This window comes from Contarinia nasturtii, unplaced genomic scaffold (assembly GCF_009176525.2).
Source record: "Contarinia nasturtii isolate CC-2019 unplaced genomic scaffold, AAFC_CNas_1.1 Cnas_scaffold_4155, whole genome shotgun sequence".
Taxonomy (NCBI): domain Eukaryota; kingdom Metazoa; phylum Arthropoda; class Insecta; order Diptera; family Cecidomyiidae; genus Contarinia; species Contarinia nasturtii.
In genome coordinates, this window is record NW_022201451.1 from 11,367 (window position 1) to 29,622 (window position 18,256).

The window sequence follows — 18,256 nt, forward strand, 5'->3', positions numbered from 1 at the left end:
TATCAATGTACAGCCACATCGAATGGGAAAACCAATAACACCCTCACCATTATCTACATCGATCGTAAGTCAACTTTTTATATAATTCTGAATATACATATATACAATGATATGAGTAACTTCCCATGAGAAGAAACATGTGTGCCCATTTGAGTTATAAGGGGTGAACATCCCACTTTATGTCGATATGTATAGGTGAAATTCAAAAAATGTTGTGACAATTTGGGTACTTTAATGGTTAGACTAAGTAAGTGAAGTTTAAAACAAATTGAGAGCAAAAGTATTTCGAACATATTTGAGCACAGAACAGGTTAAAATATACTGTCTTTTTTAGTGTTTTTACTCTGAGGCGTTCATATTATTTCATGAATTATTAGGTCTTATCAAATGTACAAAAGAAAAAGCAACAATTTTGCTTTTAAATGTCAAGATATGTGACCCATGCAGATAAAGCTTACGATTTTCGCACGATAATAATGTTTAATATAAGTTATTTACACATTTAAATTAATCTTAAAAAACAAATTAGAAAAATCATCAACACAACTTATCAATGATTCGGTTGAATTACCTAAACCTGGTGTTTGCGGATCTTCTCAACCTAGTCAACGTATTGTTGGTGGCGAAGAGACCGCCATAAATGAATTCCCGTGGATGGCACAAATTGAATACACAAAACGTGAGAGAATTAAATCTAAATTTCGAAAAATCAAATTCGGATTTCATAAAAAAAATAGTTTATATCCTCACAGGCAAAAAAACCTTTTATAAGTGCATTGGTATCATTATCAACGAAAATTACATTTTAACAGGTATACAATAATGAATGATAAAATCACATTGACTTTAATATTTCAAAATAAATAACAAACCTCTTCTCTTCTCCTTTCTAAGCATCATATTGTTTGAATAACAAAATATTGGACAGAGATCAATTGAAACTGACAGGTAGATGAAAATATAACTGATTTGTTGAACATTTTCGATTATTATTATTTCTTTTTATTCTGTGTTTGACATCAATCAAGGCGTCCGACTTGGTGAATGGAATACAACATCTAACCCAGATTGCGACGATGGCCAATGCGCTGATCCAGTTCAAGATATTCGTGTGGTAGAACGCATTCCACATGTAGATTATAATCCAGATTCGGAATCTCAAGGAAATGATATTGCTCTGCTACGTTTGGAACGACCGATCACCTATACAGAGTGGATTAAACCCATCTGCCTGCCAGCATCGAGTGAGGTTTTAAACCAAAATTATGCTAGATCCAAATTGATTCTCTCAGGATGGGGAAAAACAGAGGTATTTCAAAAAAATCTCTGAATTATGTCTTAACGATTTAAAAAACCGTTTCTTCCTGTTTTCTTTTCAGCGTGGTATTTAAATATTTGTTAATTTTATCATAATTGTAGCAAATTGTTCATAGACATTTATTATTTAAGTAGGTCACTTTAGTAATATCAAGTTGAAGGTTAACTTGGATAGTGTTCCTATCGATCGATGTAGTAATATGTATAGTGCATATAATGTTACTCTCACAAATAAACAACTATGTGCTGGCGGTGAGAAAGGGGAGGATGCATGTGAAGGTATATAACAGCACGTAGATTTCAACGTAATGTTCGCATTTATTATTATTTACGTTGAAAATAGGTGATTCGGGTGGTCCATTGATGAAATTGCATAAAACTGATGAAACACACTTCCACTACTATGTGGTGGGTGTTACTTCATTTGGTCGTAATCCATGTGGTAGAGCTGGATGGCCTGGAGTATATACAGTACGTTCAATATTTCAATTCATTTTTTAGCAATTTTTGCAATTAACATTTCATTTTTATCCAAACAGAGAGTGGACCGTTACATTGATTGGATAAAAGCTAACATCAAACCATAGGAATATACTTGATCTAGATGAATTACAACCGATCTACCTTGGAACCTGCACACCGACCAAATGCCAAAATCTAACACAATAATTCAAACTGAAACATTCTTGTTAAGATTATGAACATCCATTTTCTTCTAAATTCAGCCGTCTTCAGAATAAATGTTTGATATATAATTCTAACCAAAATATATATTTTTTTGCATCAGTGTTTGGTTAAGATATCTGAAATGTATCTAATCTGAAGAATTCGAATATAATTTTGACGAATCGAGTCATGACCCGAGTGGAAAAAAAGTGACTAAGTTACTATTGACTGTAAGTGACTATAGTTAGCTATATTCATGAATTTTAAAATTTTGTATGGAAAACAATCGACTATAGTTACTCAGTCAGTCAGGCGATTATTTTGGGACGTTTTGACTATCGGGTGACTATGATTATTGTCAACTATAGTTAACTGTTGCAGTTAATCATAGCTTACTTTAATTGATTGAAGTTAACTAAATTTATCTAAGATTGCTTGTTTTTACAGTCAATAGTCAGTCAGTTTGTCCCAAAATAGTCAGTCACTTTTTTTGTACACGGGGAAATTGATCATTTTCGCTTCAATGAACAAATTAATCATACCGACAATTGATGAATTTTTTTTAAATAAATGACCAAAATATCTTATTATTTATCTTAAAAAATAAAGATAAGATACCAAAAAAATCCAAAAGATAAGATAAAGATAAGATGATTTTTTAAGTTTCTAAAATCATCTAGATAAGATAAAAGATAGTATCTAACTTATCTTATCTTACTATCTCAAACGAGATAAGATATCTTAACCAAACACTGGTTTGCCTTTGGTACCGATTAGCTTTCACCATGCAGCTTAATTTCAACGACTGAATTTATAATAAATACCAAAACAATCAAAAACCACAACTATTATCAACCGATCTCAATCAAAACACCGTGCATTTTACAGAGTATTAAATCAATATTGGTATTTTGTTGTATATTGACCCGCATCATTCTCTATTAAAAATTTGGATTATACGTATAATATAGGGGTGTCTACCGTGCAAACCGATGCACTCAAAATATCTCGAAAATGACAACGCCAATATGTCAAGTGTTTGTGCCAGAAGTTGCACCATTTGATCCTCCATATTTGGCATGAGACACTTTTCATTTTCAGTATCACTTGAACGCTACACAACGACAAGTGTGTTTTTGGCCACTCGTGTTACAATATTTCGCACTCACAGAATTTCAATTATCGTGATCACTTCATCACTGATCTCTGGTGAACAAAGGTATTTTTATTTTACACAGTTGATGTCGAGTACTTTCGCGGTAATATATAGAATTTGGGATATTGTTTGTGAGTTTTGTGATATCGAAATTCGAAGTTAAACATATACGACTTGGCAAATCAATGCACCTGTTTTTTTTTCGATTTGAAGCATATTTGCATTGTTTTTTGTTATATTTTGGTCTTTTTCGTGTTCTTTTTCTGTTCAGCTTGTTCAGATTTCTGGTGAAATTCAGTGAAAATGGTGTGAAAATATAAGTCAGCAGCTGTCGAAAGATAACAGCTGCTATCGCAACGAAAGGGGCCACTCTTGTGAAGGAGCCAGACATTATATTGAGATATTTTCAGTCAGCCGATTCAACTCAGGGAGCTAACGCGGGGCGCTGAGCTGAAATGGAGTAAAAACAATAGAAGTAAAAACACTATAGCAATTCCCATTGTGCGGGCATCACTTCAGAATTTGTGCCAGCAAAATCGATACCAGCATACAAGCAAGCCAATGTATGCGCTTCGGCCAAATCACGGGCGAAAACACGGTTTGCGACAACTCCACAATCTAAATTTAGAGACAAATCAACAAATTTCTTTAATCTCATGCAACCAAGTCATTCAAGCCTTGCGGTGCTGGGAACCCATTTTTAGGCCATCCAAATGGTCGTTCTTCGATGTCAAGCAATGTGTATTCCTGTTCAATTCCAAACCATGGCTCATGTTGTTTCGTTTTATCAACGGCATCTTGAATGAGGTAGCGGTTATTGCTTTCAGTTGGTGATCCATCTGGTTTATATGTATCGCATACAAGCGCCTGATATTGTGAGCTACCATCATATTGCCACGACGGCAGGTCTTCGATGCGGTCTGGAGCACGGTTCAAAATGCGATCCTTCAAACGAATATTTTCGCCAGTGCCATCAATCTACAGATAAGTGCATTGAATTTTACTTGGATCATATTTTAGTTGACGGTATTGATTCAGCACCGATTTATCCAACTATGCTCGATAAAAATTTGTTACGACATTCCGATGTACACTTTTCACTCCGCTGCATTGAACCGTTAAAGCGTTCTTTAAGAATATACCAACATAGCGTTGCATCGACATTTTGGCTTGATCTAGGTTTTTATGTAAAAAGAATTTTAAATTTAAAATAAACAAATTAATATTTTGCGAAAAAATGCACTTGGCTTAGATTATGTACTACTTGGCTTCAGCACGAGGCACAATATTCAACTAATGTTTGAATTACTTGTGATTAGAAGATCAAAAATGCTCTTCACATTTTCTTAAAACAAAAGTAACCCAACTCTTTGATCGTTTACTTCACATGCGGTTCCTTTAATCGAAACTGAACCGAAACTCATTAGGCACATGCCACAAACTAATACCAATACATAGAAAACAAAGAGTGACACACAGTACCCATAACACCTAATTAGTGCGGTTTTTTCTCTTTTTACCGCAAGATAAAGTTGAATCTATACAAATATCACACAGAATATTTTTTGAGTATAGATTTGTTTTGATACACATGCAAACGAAATGATTTTGAAAATTTATATATCATTGAAAATGTGAAAACTTATATCAAAAAATTATTTTACTTTACGAATTTCGGATGTAGCACCGAAAATCAATTTAAAGGTTTTTCTTTTGGTAAAAACAAAGTAATATTTCTTCTTTTTTTCAAAAACAAACTATTGATTTTATTTTTATTTCATTAGATTATAAAAGACTCATTCAGCAGATCCTCATCTCCTTCCCTCTTTTTTACGGCCGATAAAATTGAATGCCGCACCCTTTCTTTGATCGCCAACTTCAGACCTTTGAACGAAATTGAACCGAAACTAAACTGAAGCTCATTAGGTAGATGAGATAAATTGGTGTCAGTCTTGATGACCGAACCGTATTATTTTGGTGTTGTAGGTATTCATTTGCAAACAGTAGAGCATCAGCAGCGAAAGTGTAAGCATTAAAACTCGTCGAAGTCATCAGAAAATTTTGTGCGTTCTCAGCTTTGTGAATTTCAATACGTAAATTATTTAATAAATATGGTAAGTCACTGAAAATTCAAAAAAATTATCGAAAAAACGTTGTGGAATGTGTTTGACCAGGAAATAATTTTGTAAAAACGATTGCAAAGAAAAAATCATGGGCAATCATAAAATACTAGGGCCGCCCGTGGTCGAAATTCGACCAATTCATTTAAAAATGTTTTTTTTTTAATACGCTTTGGATGATTTTACTAAAGTATGCGGATGACTAATCGGGCAAAACTTACAATATCTGAATTGTCTAAAAACTGACGGATTAAATGGTATTTTAAACGTTCTTGATGAGGCGACGCAATATTTACTCCAAAATATCATTCCAAAAGGATGGGGTTCCAAGTCAAAAAATTCGAACAATCGAATCAATTACTCAAAACGGTTGTCACCATTGAACTACTCGGGTTCGAATTATGTAAAATTAGTTGTCAAAGTGGACAAACAAAATTTAAAACTAGCACACTGCTGTTGATTAATAAGATATTAAAACATAGGTGGCCGCTTAAGTTCACACTTTTCCCAATTTTCACCAAATAAAAGAATTTTGGTTTTTGAAAATGTGCATATCGACTAAAAATTGAGTGCACTTTCGATCTATCCTGAAAAAAACCAAGCCAATCATACATTTTGTTGAGATAAATAATGATCAACTTCGAATTTCATCGATTTTGCACCATTTCCGCTGAAAGTTTTTTTTTCAAAATTTCTTTGTTGTTTGCTCAAAAGTAGCTAAATATCTTTCCAATACATCAATAGCTGCTTTCTAGTTTAGGATTTTGGATATTTCGCATATATATATAGCGAGTAGACTTTTCACCACAATAACTGCCGTCCGCTGTCATCACAAACCACTTTAAAGAAAAATTAAAAATAATAAATATGTTTTGTTTTTATTTAAAAAAATAGGCGAAACCGTATGTGCGTATAACCGAGCAACCAGCAGAAAAGTCTTACCGATTTCGATATAAAAGTGAAGGACGACTAAATGGTTCAATTCCCGGAGCAAATTCAACACCACAAAAATCGACGTATCCGGCTATTGAAATTGGTAATTTTACTGGAATTGCTGAAATACATATATCTTGTGTTACTCACAATGATAAACCACCAAGGTAAGTGCTTTGTTATTTTTTTAAGATTAAATAAAGAATACAATGTCTTACATCCGTGAACTTTTCCTCGCTGTGATCCACAACATGCATTTATTACATATCTGTTACTTAAATTTGAATTCACGAGAAAACTGAATCTGACATTAGTTTCGCGATTCAAATAATTTTTGACAAACTTTTTTACACAAAAATGACTAAAAATGGGAATAATAATTCACAAGTTTTTATGGCTTCAAACAAACGTTTATTGTGTTTTGTTGATTCAAAATTGATCGGGGCCGGTATTATAATGCCACTTTCCGATCAATTTGTTCGGAATTATTCCGAAAAACATATTTCTATGAATGAATATTGTTTTGAATAATATTGTAGCACATAACGAGAATAATAGTCGTTATTCATAAGACAAAAAAAAATAAACAATATTCCACTTATTTTGTTCGGAATTATTCCGACACCTCTTTCAAAAGTGGAATTATTCCGACAATATATTGAGCGGACTATTCATTTGAAACTAATATTTTTTTATCTTTTCAACGTTTGGCGTCAAATATGGACACCAAAAGTACCAAAATATAACTTTAATAGAGCTCTACATTTGTCGCCAAACATTGAAAATATTAAAAAAATTGTTACACACTCAAAATATTAGCTACGGTCAGGCACTGAATCGGACTGAAAACAATAGAAGTGGTTGTTATAGTGATTGTAGTAATGTGAGTAATAATGAGTATAATTATAACAATAACTTTTATTGTTTTCACTGAGCTGAGTTGTTTATATAAACAAATGATTCCGAACGATTTTTGTGGATTGTTCTAGAATACCGGCCCGGATTTTTTCCTCAAAATGTGTAGTTGCAGTAATTTAATTACAGTGAAAGTAGTAAATCTTATTTTCGGGCTAAACTACATCATCCCAGCAAATTTGAAGAAATTTCAATGCATATTAACCCCCCATACAAAATGTTCGTTTTTGAGCGAAAAATCCAAAACTTTGTTCGGGAGGTACCTCTAATATGCTCATTACGGTATCATACAGACATCCATACGAAAATTCAATATTTTTGAAATTTTGTATGAAAAGTGTGTCGCAAAACTCAACAATATCACATTCGGTTTCTCGTAACAAAAAACGTCTTAATACATGGGCATCACCAAAGTTGCTTAAAATCGATTCCCTGGCCCCTAAAACAACCAGAAAACATGTTTTTAGGAGGTCTTAATTTTCCGATTCCAATTATTTACCTTACACACTCGGTGTGTGCGGAAAAATACAAAGAAATGTCAATATTTTTAAACCAAACATCACATGCCAATATTCGTTTTCGAATGTATTAACAATTTGAATCTTTTTTTGGTGTGCTAGTAGAAAGAGCTATGAGCTTATGAGTCTTTAAAATAATGTGTTGGCTATAATAAATCTCCATTTGTATTTCACAGACAACATCCGCATAATCTAATAGCGGGCAAAGGGACAAACGAATCAATTATGAAGGTGAATGTCAACCAAAAGAAAGTGGTCGAATTCAAGGACATTGGAATCGTTTGCGTTAAAAAGGAGGAGATTGTCAAATCCTTGGAGGTGCGAAAAAAGCAAAATATCGATCCAACAAAAGGTAAGCTTCTTTTTTGTTTATGCTTATTCTATCCATGAATCCATTCATCACAACTTGTGAATATTCCTTAATTTTTTTGTCCAGGCGGTTGGCATCATATGATAAGCCCATACACATCGATCGATTTGCGTCGTGTGCGTTTATGTTTTGATGTAGAATACCTCGAAAAAGATAATACTTGGAAACATTTGGGATATGCAATTTCCAATGCGATCATCGATAAGAAGTCGAATGGTCAATTAAAGATAATTGACATCAGCTCGAAACGTTCGACCGTAAATGGTGGCAAACGGATTATTTTACTTTGTGACAAAGTAAAACGTGAAGATATTTCAGTTATTTTCTACGAAGAAGACAATGATCGCAAGGTGATTTGGCGAGAGGAGATCAACTATAAAAATTCGACAACGATGAGAGTACATCATCAGTATGCGATTTCATTTAATACGCCGGAATATAAGGAGTTCGATATTAGAGAGACAAGAAAAGTATTCATTCAATTATATCGGCCATCGGATAGTGAAGTGGGTGATCCCGTTGACTTTGAATTCATACCGAATCCACAAAGTAAGTTTCAATTCATCGACTGGATAAAAGCATTTTTTTTCATTGTTTTTCTCGAATTTTAAGGCACTCGATTGATACACAAGAAGAAAAAACGAATGAGCGAACGATCCAGAGAAATATTGGAGTCAATTTCGAACTTGAAAAAGGCAGAAAAATCGAAATATGCACAAGAAGACGTGTTGACGCCGACAAATGGAACCAATGCAGTTGAATGTTCAGTTAATCCTCAGCCGCTCATCGAAATTGGTAAGCATTTTTTATTACTTTTATCCCGGAATTGACTGCAAATAATTGCCAATGACACTCGAACTAAACGATTGAAATGTTAACTTTCAGCTACCGATGTCAAAGAAGAGATTGAAGTCCCATCGCATAACTTTACACATAATCAATTTCAACAAACGACAAACGGGCAACATCCGTACCAGCGGCAAATGACCAATGCAAATCTCTTCGACGAACCGTACAATTCATATCAAAGCAACTATCCACAGTATTACTACAATTCGTACACACAAAGTAATAACTATTTTGGTGAACCGTCACACACACCGTACAATCCTGGGCATATTCTTGTGCCGTTCACGTCACAACAACCATATCAAGAAACTTATCAACTAAAACAAGAGCCTCAAAAACAACAACAATATCACATTCAACCACAACCGTCGACAACTTCAAATGCATTTAAAAGTGGACATCAGTACGGCAGATACATGGATCAACCAACTACGAGCTCTGCTTTGCCGTCAACATCTAGCAATCCCATTGCATATGCGACAAACAATGTACCAGTTACAAATGACCTTTTGGCGATTAACGATTTGCCCGAGTATGATTCCAATTTGTTTGATATTAATACCGATATTAATACTGATATAAACGAACTATCAGAGAATTTGGATAGCATGAAAATTAGTACTTATGATAATTAAAAAATATGTAACCTAATCACCTCATTATTGTTGGTGGTAGAAAAAGATGTGTGTAAAAAATCAGAATTTTACTGTAAATCATTTGAAAATATCGTTGACAAAATTGCTTGATTGAGGTTTAGAAATAATATTTTTGAACATTTTCGTTCCTAATTGTCAAAAAACAAACGATAAATAAAAAGAATACCATTTTATAGCATAATATTTGTAAACACAGAAACAAACATATTAAAAGATGCTCAAAATCACAATATTTCTATAAATTTTGTTAATGATTTTAATGGTATTTTTATGGCCGCCTGGCGTAATTTAAAAAAAAAATTCACTTCGATTTGCTCGCACAGCTTTTAATTGCATGATGCAACGCTTTTTTCATAAATTTTATATCCATACTTTATCAAACGAAATACCTGCCATAATAGTCGACAATCTTCTCTCATTTTGTGGGTACTTCCAATACTCCAACTGAGCTATATGGTGGATACATTAAAACTTCTCTCAGTTTTTGCTGGACCATCAAACATTTATCCCGATTCCCAAAAATAAAAATTCATTTTATATAGTACATATTGTTGATTTTTTATACATTGAATTTACCCTGTCATGAAGTTCTGGATACGCCCCTGTTTTAAGCTATTATAGTACCAAACACAAAAATAAATGTTAATTTTTGTTGGCAAAAAATCAGGAAATTCACTGTTTTTATCGGTATTTTACGGAAAAGTTTTTCGGGACTCTAGATTCCTTTGATTTGCTAGTAATTTTCGAGTCAAATTCTCTCCCCGTAAACAATTTTTTCCGAATGGAATCAAAACCATTTGAAATTACATTTTATAACAAAAAGAGTTCTTTTATGTGTTCTATTCTCATTTTCTTTCATTTTAATTAAATTTATCATTCTATTACAATATTGACATGACATTCACAATTAATTTGAATCATTTTGTCATGGAAATCTATTCAAATTAAGACAGAAGGTGGATCTATTTAAAAAAAAATCATTGATTATCATCTTTTTAAAACTTCTCCCTCAATTTTATGAATATTATTTTGAAATTTAGAAAACAAATATTGAATATCTACCTTCTAGATCTACAAAAACAAATTTGAATCAAAATGCACATATAAATGAAATAAAAATCTAAAAATAAAAATGATTTAAATGTAAAATGATCGAACGAAAATTCAATATTTTTCTAATGTAACATATCCCTTTTTGTTAATTGTTACTTTCCAACCGAACAGTGTACGTTTCAGTGTATCAATGTGATGGTCAACTGAATCATTAACTTGAAAAGTTAATTTTCTAAGTGATTTGCACATTTTAATAATATTTGTGATTCCATCCATTGGGACAAAGCAATCGATTAAATTGATGTGTGTCAAACTGTTGAATGCATCCATTCGTTTCGTTTGGCATACATTTTCCAAGGTGTTGAGTTCAAATTCATACAATTTCAACTTGGTTAGTGTCCGTTGATTTCGTAGCAGAAAATCCAAAAAATGATCATTCATCTTGAATGGGCGTGCAATCAATGTGAACCTTTTCAGTTGTTGAAATGCAATCGGAATTTTTGGTATGTTATAGTCAAATCTCTTAATTCCCGCATTCAGTGTGAATTCTTTTACATTTCTCAAGAGAATGTCATTTTCGTTTAAATTGAAAAAGTCTCTGCACTGAATTTCCAGCCGTTCAACACATTGAATGTCTTCACTTATATGTCGGATGAATGTCGAATCGAACATATCACCTGAAACGCAGAACGCTCTTAATTTTTGATTGAAACTTAAAGCTTTTCGGACATTGTTAACATCAAATGTTGTTCCGTTTTGACCTTTTCGATTGTCGATCGTTAAGTATGTCAAATTTTCAAAAACTCTTTCGATACATTCCGGACTCGATAATTTATTGAATTCGATAAATTCTAAAACTCGCATTTTTGGAAACCATTTGTTAAACATCGTTAAATTTCGATTCAGATGGCAATCCCAAAATTGAATAGATTCAAGTTTTGGAAATTCAACATTTATATTTTCCATGGCCATTTCCGGTGCACGATAAATGTACACTTTTCTCAATGCATTGACACAGTATTCATTCACATATTCGTCCAAATCGTTACAATATTGTCCCGTATTTCGATAGTATCGAATCCGAAGTTTCGTTATAAAATCACCAAAACAACGTAAAAACTTTAAACTCGATGAAATTTCACAGATCTCAATGGTGTCGGCTATGATTTTAATTCGTTCTCGATGCATAATAGCCAGACTATTGATCGCAACTTTCATGTTTTTATAATATTTTCGGTAGATATAGGCGACGACTTCCTCAAAACACAGCAAACTATCCGCCACATTCAGCAATTCGGTGATGTCCATGTACTTGAATATATCCTCCAAGCAATCGTTATCCAAATCAGAGAGAATTGTGGTTGAAATTGGTTCGGTTTCTGCGGCTCCTACAGCAATTAACTCATGACCCTTTTCCACCATTTCTGGCAATTTTTTAGTCATTTTTCGCGCTAATTAAATTTAAATATAGTGAACAACAACAATAATTTGTTAAATATAAAGCTTAAAATATAAAAAAACTATTTTTAGTACATAATTTTGAATAAATTAAGATGAAATTGACGGAACAACGGGAGCTATTGCATAAATATTATTTATTTATAAAATTGGTAAATTAAAGTCGGCGAAAAAATAGCTCTTATTTTTCTCATCTGTGGGGAAAACAGCACGTCGCATCCCACGTCTCTTGCTTACAGGCATTTCCGTAAGTGAGACCAAGAGATGAGTTGCGACATGCTGTTTTTACTCTCAGACTCTCAAATAAAGTATGCGAAAAACAACACTTCATGTTGCAGTATTATTTGGAGAAAAAATAACAGCTATTTTATCATCGCAATTCGATTGATTTGTTCCATCTGTTCGAGCATTTTTTAACCGATTCAAGAAAATCTTCAATGAAAAAATGTTTCCTTTAATTTGCTTGATCCTCCTGGTGGCCCTTTTGATTGCCTGCGATTCACAAATATTTGGGCCACATTTTGTTGACTCAAAAGAAAAACAAAGATGATTTTCTTCTTCATTCTGGTGGATTTTCCTTTAAAAACACTTTGTGTTGCGAGTAAATTACTTTGATCATTTTCTGTACTGAGAATTGAAGCACTTGAGTAAAAGTAATTACTAAAAAAGTTTAAATACAAAAAAAAAAAATCGTTTTTTTATTTAGCTCAGCTGGCAAATGAAAGAGTTTTTATTTATTTAGGTTTAATATTTGTTTTCTTTTCCAAAATTACTAAATATAATAACAAAAAACATACGAAACACCCCTTCCATTCACCATGATGACCATTTTAGTCCATGTTGACAACAAAGGCGAAAATAAGAGTTGAATTGGTTTATTTGGAAAACAATTGTTTCATATTGCAGCACCTTTATTGCTCACCTGCTTTTTATACTTACCTGAAAATGGTGTTTTATTTAATGACATTTTTGTTACCAACACTGACAAATAGGTCGTGGATAGATCATTCAATCGGGTACAATGTATCTACAAACAACTTATAGTTTCAAATTACAAAAGCCGAAAGATTCTTAATTGAGGCACCAACATGAACAAACGTGTCAGTTATTTAAAATACAACTCGCAAAAAATGATAATTTTTTCAAGAGAATTATGAAACAGTTGACATGGTTTTTTTTATATTGATTCAAGTGTCACATCAAGTAAAAAATGATCGGATCGCGATCAGTCGGTATTCAATAATTGAATCGGTTGGAATATTCGTGAGCTTAAAGAAATTTGTTAAAGTAAAAGAGCAACATGGTCGTATAAAAAATGTATGGGCAAGTTGCAGTTTTATTTTGACAAATTTCTTGAGGTCACGAATATTATAGCCGGTTCAATTATATGTGGGTGAAATGATCAACAAAATGGCACAGGTGAATGCGGATATTATATTTTCGAAGTTATTTTTTCGTCATTTATATGCCACATATGGAATATCACAAGTTAATTTGTTGCATTTAAAATATACACAGAACTGTCACTCCCGTGTACGAAAAAAGTGATTTGGAAGAACTGATCATTGAGTGTAAAAACAAGCAAACTTAGTTAAATTTACAAAAGTTTTAAGTTAAATTTAGTTAACCGTTCGTTAACTTCAATCAATGAATTATGTTTCAGCCAACAATGGTTGGCAATAACCATAGTCATCCGACAGTCAAAACGTTCCAAACAAAATTTCCAAATTAATGAATTTCTATAGTCCCTCACAGTCAATAATGACTCAGTCACTTTTTTCACACGGGCAATGAATAATTCCATGCTTCTGAACAATTGTCGAGATTTCATTGCAACTTTTTATTTTACAATACGAAGCAATTCCAATTTTGCTCGATAAACACATTCTTTTTATCAGGAATATGGAAATTGAAAAGAAAAAAAATACACGAACGCGATGGACTATCTAATGGAAAAAAGATCTTCGAAAATATTAACCGAATTAAATACCTTTGAATTTTGGAAAATAGTAACTAGAACTTTTATTTGAGAATAAACGGCAGAGTGAAACACATCGAATGAATATTAGAAAAGCACCAAATCACAACCAAATATAAATTCACTTAACTTTTACTTTTTTAATTCGAACTCATTCCATAGATTGATATTTTATTTTATTTTATTTTTTAGTTTTTGAACGTAAAATTCAGCAATTCTCTTCTATCAACCAGTAAAGTTGGACTAATAGCTATGTTCAGTTGTCCTGAAGATTGCTCTTGACAAATAACAAATCATTAGGAAAACTAGGTAAAAAATAATCAGTAATAAAAATAAATTTTTCCATAAGTGGGCTTTTTTTTATACCTATTCTCTCATTAAAATGAAATGGGGAACAATGCATATCATTTGTGACGAATTGAATTGCTACAATTTGGAAAAGTTGGTAACATTTTTTCGTTTTACATGCGATCAAAGTAACGAGTATGTTAAAAATGCATTAGCAAACATTTTGAGCGGTGAAACGTGAGCACACGACCAAAAAACACAAAAAAAAAAAAACAAATTATCAAATGAATGACAGTACGTCAGGTCTTGAGCGCAACGATACCTTCCAGTGGTTTTTCTGTTGTATGTAACACTTTCTCTGTATGACGAGTTTGCAATGACATTTATGAATCATATGTTCACTAATGAATCGTTTACGTTTGACGATAATTACAAATCGATTTGTAGGTGTTTTTTTGGGTGCGATACATTTGGCCATTGTTCAGTTAATTCAGTTTGTGGTTTTATTTCGAATAACAAACATTTGGTTTGGAATCAAAGTGAATAATAATTGGAAATTGCTCATACGATAAGTCGATATTCAATAATAATCAGGTGGGTGAATTTGTGAATTTAATTATTCGGTAAATGAAACAAAATGTTAGATTTGGTTATTGAGTGCATTCAAAATATTGATGCAAAAAATATTAACGAAATTAATAATATCTACTTTAAAAATTTCTATACGCTGAAAGTGGACGTTTCATGATGATGAAAGTAAAATAATGCTACATATTTGAATTCATTGCGACATGTTATGCCATATAAACGAAAATTCGATGAAATAAATACAGTGTACACACAATCATTGACAACAAGCATACGAAATACCGGCAGAAGCAACGGCGATATGGAAGAATGCATTAACGATTTAAATTAAGAATGAATAGCATGTAGACGAGAGAAAGCGCGACAGTAGTTGAAATGTAAAAGCACGTACGGTTGATATTTATATACATTGAGTCACATATTATATTACTATTATACTATTAGCCAATTGTAGTTAATCGAAATTCATATGTATGCTCTCTGTCATTGGATTAAGTGATTTCATAGAAGAAGAAAAATCTTGAAACTATCAGTTAACTCTTTCGGTTTATTTGTGAATGAGATTTGTAATTAGGAGGTGTAATATGGAACCAAAATATGACCAAAATTGTCACAATCTGTCTAATAATGACATTATGGACGTAATACAATGATGATGGAAACAACGGTCATGCTATGTAAAGAATTGTGTGAGCATCGATCTAAGCATATTTAAAATTATAAAACACTTGTTCGGCGACTGGTGTATACTGCAAAACGCTTGTGTTGATCCCTTACTGTCCCTTACGGTGATGACTTTTGTTGTCCACCACAAGCGTTTCTCCCATTTTATTCACTTTTCCTCGCTGTTGAAGCGATACGAACTCTTTATTTGATTGAACACATTTTAAATGAATATTTTCATCTTTTTTCTTTACAGATAAAATTGATGTCATTACATTTGGTGAATGAATTTCCAAATCAAAATGAATCGTGTTCTTAAATATTCAGCAATAACTGGTGGAGTTGCACTTACCGGATTGAGTCTTCGCGCAAATAATTACGATGTAAACTCCCTTGGATTAGTTCGATTATCACGAGCAGCACTCACCGTTTATGACATTGCTTGTTTGTATCGCCAAAATCTATATAAAAGGGAATGGGACAAAACGTCACCCGAATATAAAGCCAAAAAAAGTCAAACACATACAGTCGCTGCTGGTAAACTGCTCGATTTAATTTGTATAAATAAGGGAGTTTACATTAAGGTTGGCCAACACATTGGATCATTGGATTACTTGATACCGCCAGAATATGTTCGAACCATGAAAGTGCTACAAAGCAATGCACCAAAGAATCCCATCGAAGATCTCTACAAAGTCATACGACAGGATCTCAATGTGAATGTGAGTCGTGACCTCTTGGAAGGGATGCATCAATTTGATACATTTTTGTTCATTTCAGCCGGAAGATTTATTCGAGTCATTTGATGCAGAACCACTTGGCACCGCATCATTGGCACAAGTACACCGTGCCACACTGAAGAATGGCCAAGAAGTGGCGGTGAAAGTGCAACATCCATACGTAATGGGAAATAGTGGTGTTGACATAAAAACAATGGAATATTTGTGTAAAATCATGTCGATTGTATTTCCTGACTTCAAAATGCAGTGGCTGGTGGACGAGTCAAAGAAGAATCTACCGTTTGAATTGGACTTTTTAAACGAAGGACGCAATGCGGAGAAAGCAGCCGACATGTTCAAGGACTATAAATGGCTTAAAGTGCCGAAAATATTCTGGGACATTTCATCGAAACGTGTACTAGTTATGGAATACTTAAATGGAGGTCAAGTCAATGACTTGGACTATATTAAGTCAAATCAAATTGATACTTATGATGTTGCAAATAAAATTGGTCAATTATATTCAAATATGATTTTCATCAATGGATTTGTGCACAGTGACCCACATCCCGGCAATATTCTAGTTCGCAAATCGAAGAAAGGCGAAAACGAAATTATTCTTCTCGACCACGGGCTCTATGCTGTAAGTTTCATTGACTTAGAATAACCCATTTTCCGTCACTAACAATGTATAATTTTAATTCAAACAGAATTTGACAAATGAATTCCGATACGAGTACTCCAAACTGTGGCTGAGTATCTTGAATGTGGATCGTAATGGGATGTGCTATCACGCGAGTAGATTGGGAATCAAAGGAGATTTGTATACGCTGTTTGCGTGTATGTTAACCGGTCGATCGTGGAAAAGTGTTATTTCTGGCATCAATCGGAAAAAACCAAATGCAACCGAAAAGGATCTTGTTCAAACGAAGAGCACAAAGATGTTGCCATCGATATCCGATGTCTTAGAGCAAGTCGATCGACAAATGTTACTGATTCTTAAAACAAATGATTTGATTCGCGGCATTGAAACTACTCTTCAAACGCAGTATCGCATGACATCATTTTGGATAATGTCGAAATGCTGCATCGAATCAGCGGCCAGACAAGAAATTCATCAGTCCAAATCCAATTGGCAACGATTTGCAAAAACTCTTCAGAAAAATTGGTCGATATTTAAATTGAATATTTTTTATTTATACATGGGCATTGTTAATTCGAATCTGTTTTTAACATTTCGTCAATTATCATAATTTACATATTTAAATATTACAGCAACAATTCGTTTTGCGTAATTCATAAAAACAAAGGAAAATGTCAATTTCATGATGACGCACGTAGACCAGACATTCTAGGCTTGCATATAAATTTATCTTATCTCTAGCTTTCAAATGTAATTAAAATTGATAGTAACGTTTTTCTCAATAAATATTTCATTTATTGTAGTTGAAGTACACGTTTAGATCATTCCATATTCCAATCCACATGAGCAAATAACAGATGTTGCAAGAATTCGGATCAAATGATAGAAAACCACTATAAATTCAAGTCTCAAAAACAATTGAATCCCACAGCAATGAAACGACAACAACAATAACACATATTTTTACTGTCAAAATTTTGATGTCAAATGGTGTCGACATTGGTGACGGTATTTTGAAACAGACTGTGTAATCCATATTCATCGTATATGATCCTATGTAAAGTTCTATACTTGATCTAGTTCACATTGACAGTCCAAATCGTTTATGTCCACTAGCGAGGACATGGACTGTGTGTTTCTTCTGTTACATGTACGTTGTAATGGACAAGTATAGTAACATGACGTCGTTCAAATAAATTTAAAAATCCGTCCACTCGTGTCGACACCATCTAGCACGGTAGTAGGGATTTCATTGCTGTGTTGAATCCAATTTACAAAAACAAAAACAAAGGATAATTTCAATGTCATTGATGCGTAAATCCTGATGACGCACGTAGACCAGACATTCTAGACTTGCGTTTCAGTT

At 33.1% G+C, this 18,256-nt stretch overlaps 4 protein-coding genes across 4 annotated transcripts in view; 3 read left to right on the top strand and 1 right to left on the bottom strand.

Moving 5' to 3' along the window:
- LOC116350479 (serine protease easter-like) overlaps positions 1-2,031 on the top strand; it is a 12,277-nt gene extending 10,246 nt beyond the window's left edge. Inside the window, exons 2-9 of the mRNA XM_031782273.1 lie at positions 530-679; positions 738-812; positions 895-948; positions 1,029-1,309; positions 1,380-1,383; positions 1,450-1,596; positions 1,661-1,788; positions 1,857-2,031. Coding sequence (XP_031638133.1) covers positions 530-679; positions 738-812; positions 895-948; positions 1,029-1,309; positions 1,380-1,383; positions 1,450-1,596; positions 1,661-1,788; positions 1,857-1,904 — 887 coding nt within the window. The 3' untranslated portion in view covers positions 1,905-2,031. The remainder of the gene's footprint in view (positions 1-529; positions 680-737; positions 813-894; positions 949-1,028; positions 1,310-1,379; positions 1,384-1,449; positions 1,597-1,660; positions 1,789-1,856) is intronic.
- A 1,592-nt stretch (positions 2,032-3,623) lies between these two features.
- On the bottom strand, positions 3,624-4,303 carry LOC116350480 (glutamine synthetase 1, mitochondrial-like). Its single transcript, XM_031782275.1, has 3 exons — positions 4,232-4,303; positions 3,814-4,117; positions 3,624-3,757 (listed from the first exon to the last, which is right to left on the bottom strand). The coding sequence occupies exons 1-3, from the start codon at positions 4,301-4,303 to the stop codon at positions 3,624-3,626; spliced, it is 510 nt and encodes a 169-aa protein (XP_031638135.1).
- Positions 4,304-5,050: 747 nt separating this feature from the next.
- Positions 5,051-9,479, top strand: LOC116350481 (embryonic polarity protein dorsal-like). The gene is made up of 6 exons (XM_031782276.1): positions 5,051-5,253; positions 6,154-6,359; positions 7,802-7,977; positions 8,062-8,544; positions 8,608-8,790; positions 8,881-9,479. Exons 1-6 carry the CDS (start codon positions 5,251-5,253, stop codon positions 9,477-9,479), a joined length of 1,650 nt encoding a protein of 549 aa, XP_031638136.1. The 5' UTR covers positions 5,051-5,250.
- Positions 9,480-14,782: 5,303 nt separating this feature from the next.
- Positions 14,783-17,698, top strand: LOC116350477 (aarF domain-containing kinase-like). The gene is made up of 4 exons (XM_031782272.1): positions 14,783-14,871; positions 15,785-16,250; positions 16,309-16,890; positions 16,958-17,698. The coding sequence occupies exons 2-4, from the start codon at positions 15,813-15,815 to the stop codon at positions 17,498-17,500; spliced, it is 1,563 nt and encodes a 520-aa protein (XP_031638132.1). The 5' UTR covers positions 14,783-14,871; positions 15,785-15,812; the 3' UTR covers positions 17,501-17,698.
- The last annotated feature ends 558 nt before the right edge of the window (positions 17,699-18,256 follow it).

What these genes read in the sequence shown, in the direction of transcription:
- LOC116350480 (XM_031782275.1), bottom strand. Translation starts at nt 4,303, where the DNA reads ATGTCGATGCAACGCTATGTTGGTATATTCTTAAAGAACGCTTTAACG. An exon ending in AATGCAGCGGAGTGAAAAGT is followed by an intron (nt 4,118 to 4,231) that starts GTACATCGGAAT and finishes ACTTATCTGTAG; the next exon opens with ATTGATGGCACTGGCGAAAA. An exon ending in GTTCCCAGCACCGCAAGGCT is followed by an intron (nt 3,758 to 3,813) that starts TGAATGACTTGG and finishes CTCTAAATTTAG; the next exon opens with ATTGTGGAGTTGTCGCAAAC.
- LOC116350481 (XM_031782276.1), top strand. An exon ending in AAATATCGATCCAACAAAAG is followed by an intron (nt 7,978 to 8,061) that starts GTAAGCTTCTTT and finishes TTTTTTGTCCAG; the next exon opens with GCGGTTGGCATCATATGATA. An exon ending in TCAGCCGCTCATCGAAATTG is followed by an intron (nt 8,791 to 8,880) that starts GTAAGCATTTTT and finishes GTTAACTTTCAG; the next exon opens with CTACCGATGTCAAAGAAGAG.
- LOC116350477 (XM_031782272.1), top strand. Translation starts at nt 15,813, where the DNA reads ATGAATTTCCAAATCAAAATGAATCGTGTTCTTAAATATTCAGCAATA. An exon ending in GACAGGATCTCAATGTGAAT is followed by an intron (nt 16,251 to 16,308) that starts GTGAGTCGTGAC and finishes TGTTCATTTCAG; the next exon opens with CCGGAAGATTTATTCGAGTC. An exon ending in TCGACCACGGGCTCTATGCT is followed by an intron (nt 16,891 to 16,957) that starts GTAAGTTTCATT and finishes TAATTCAAACAG; the next exon opens with AATTTGACAAATGAATTCCG.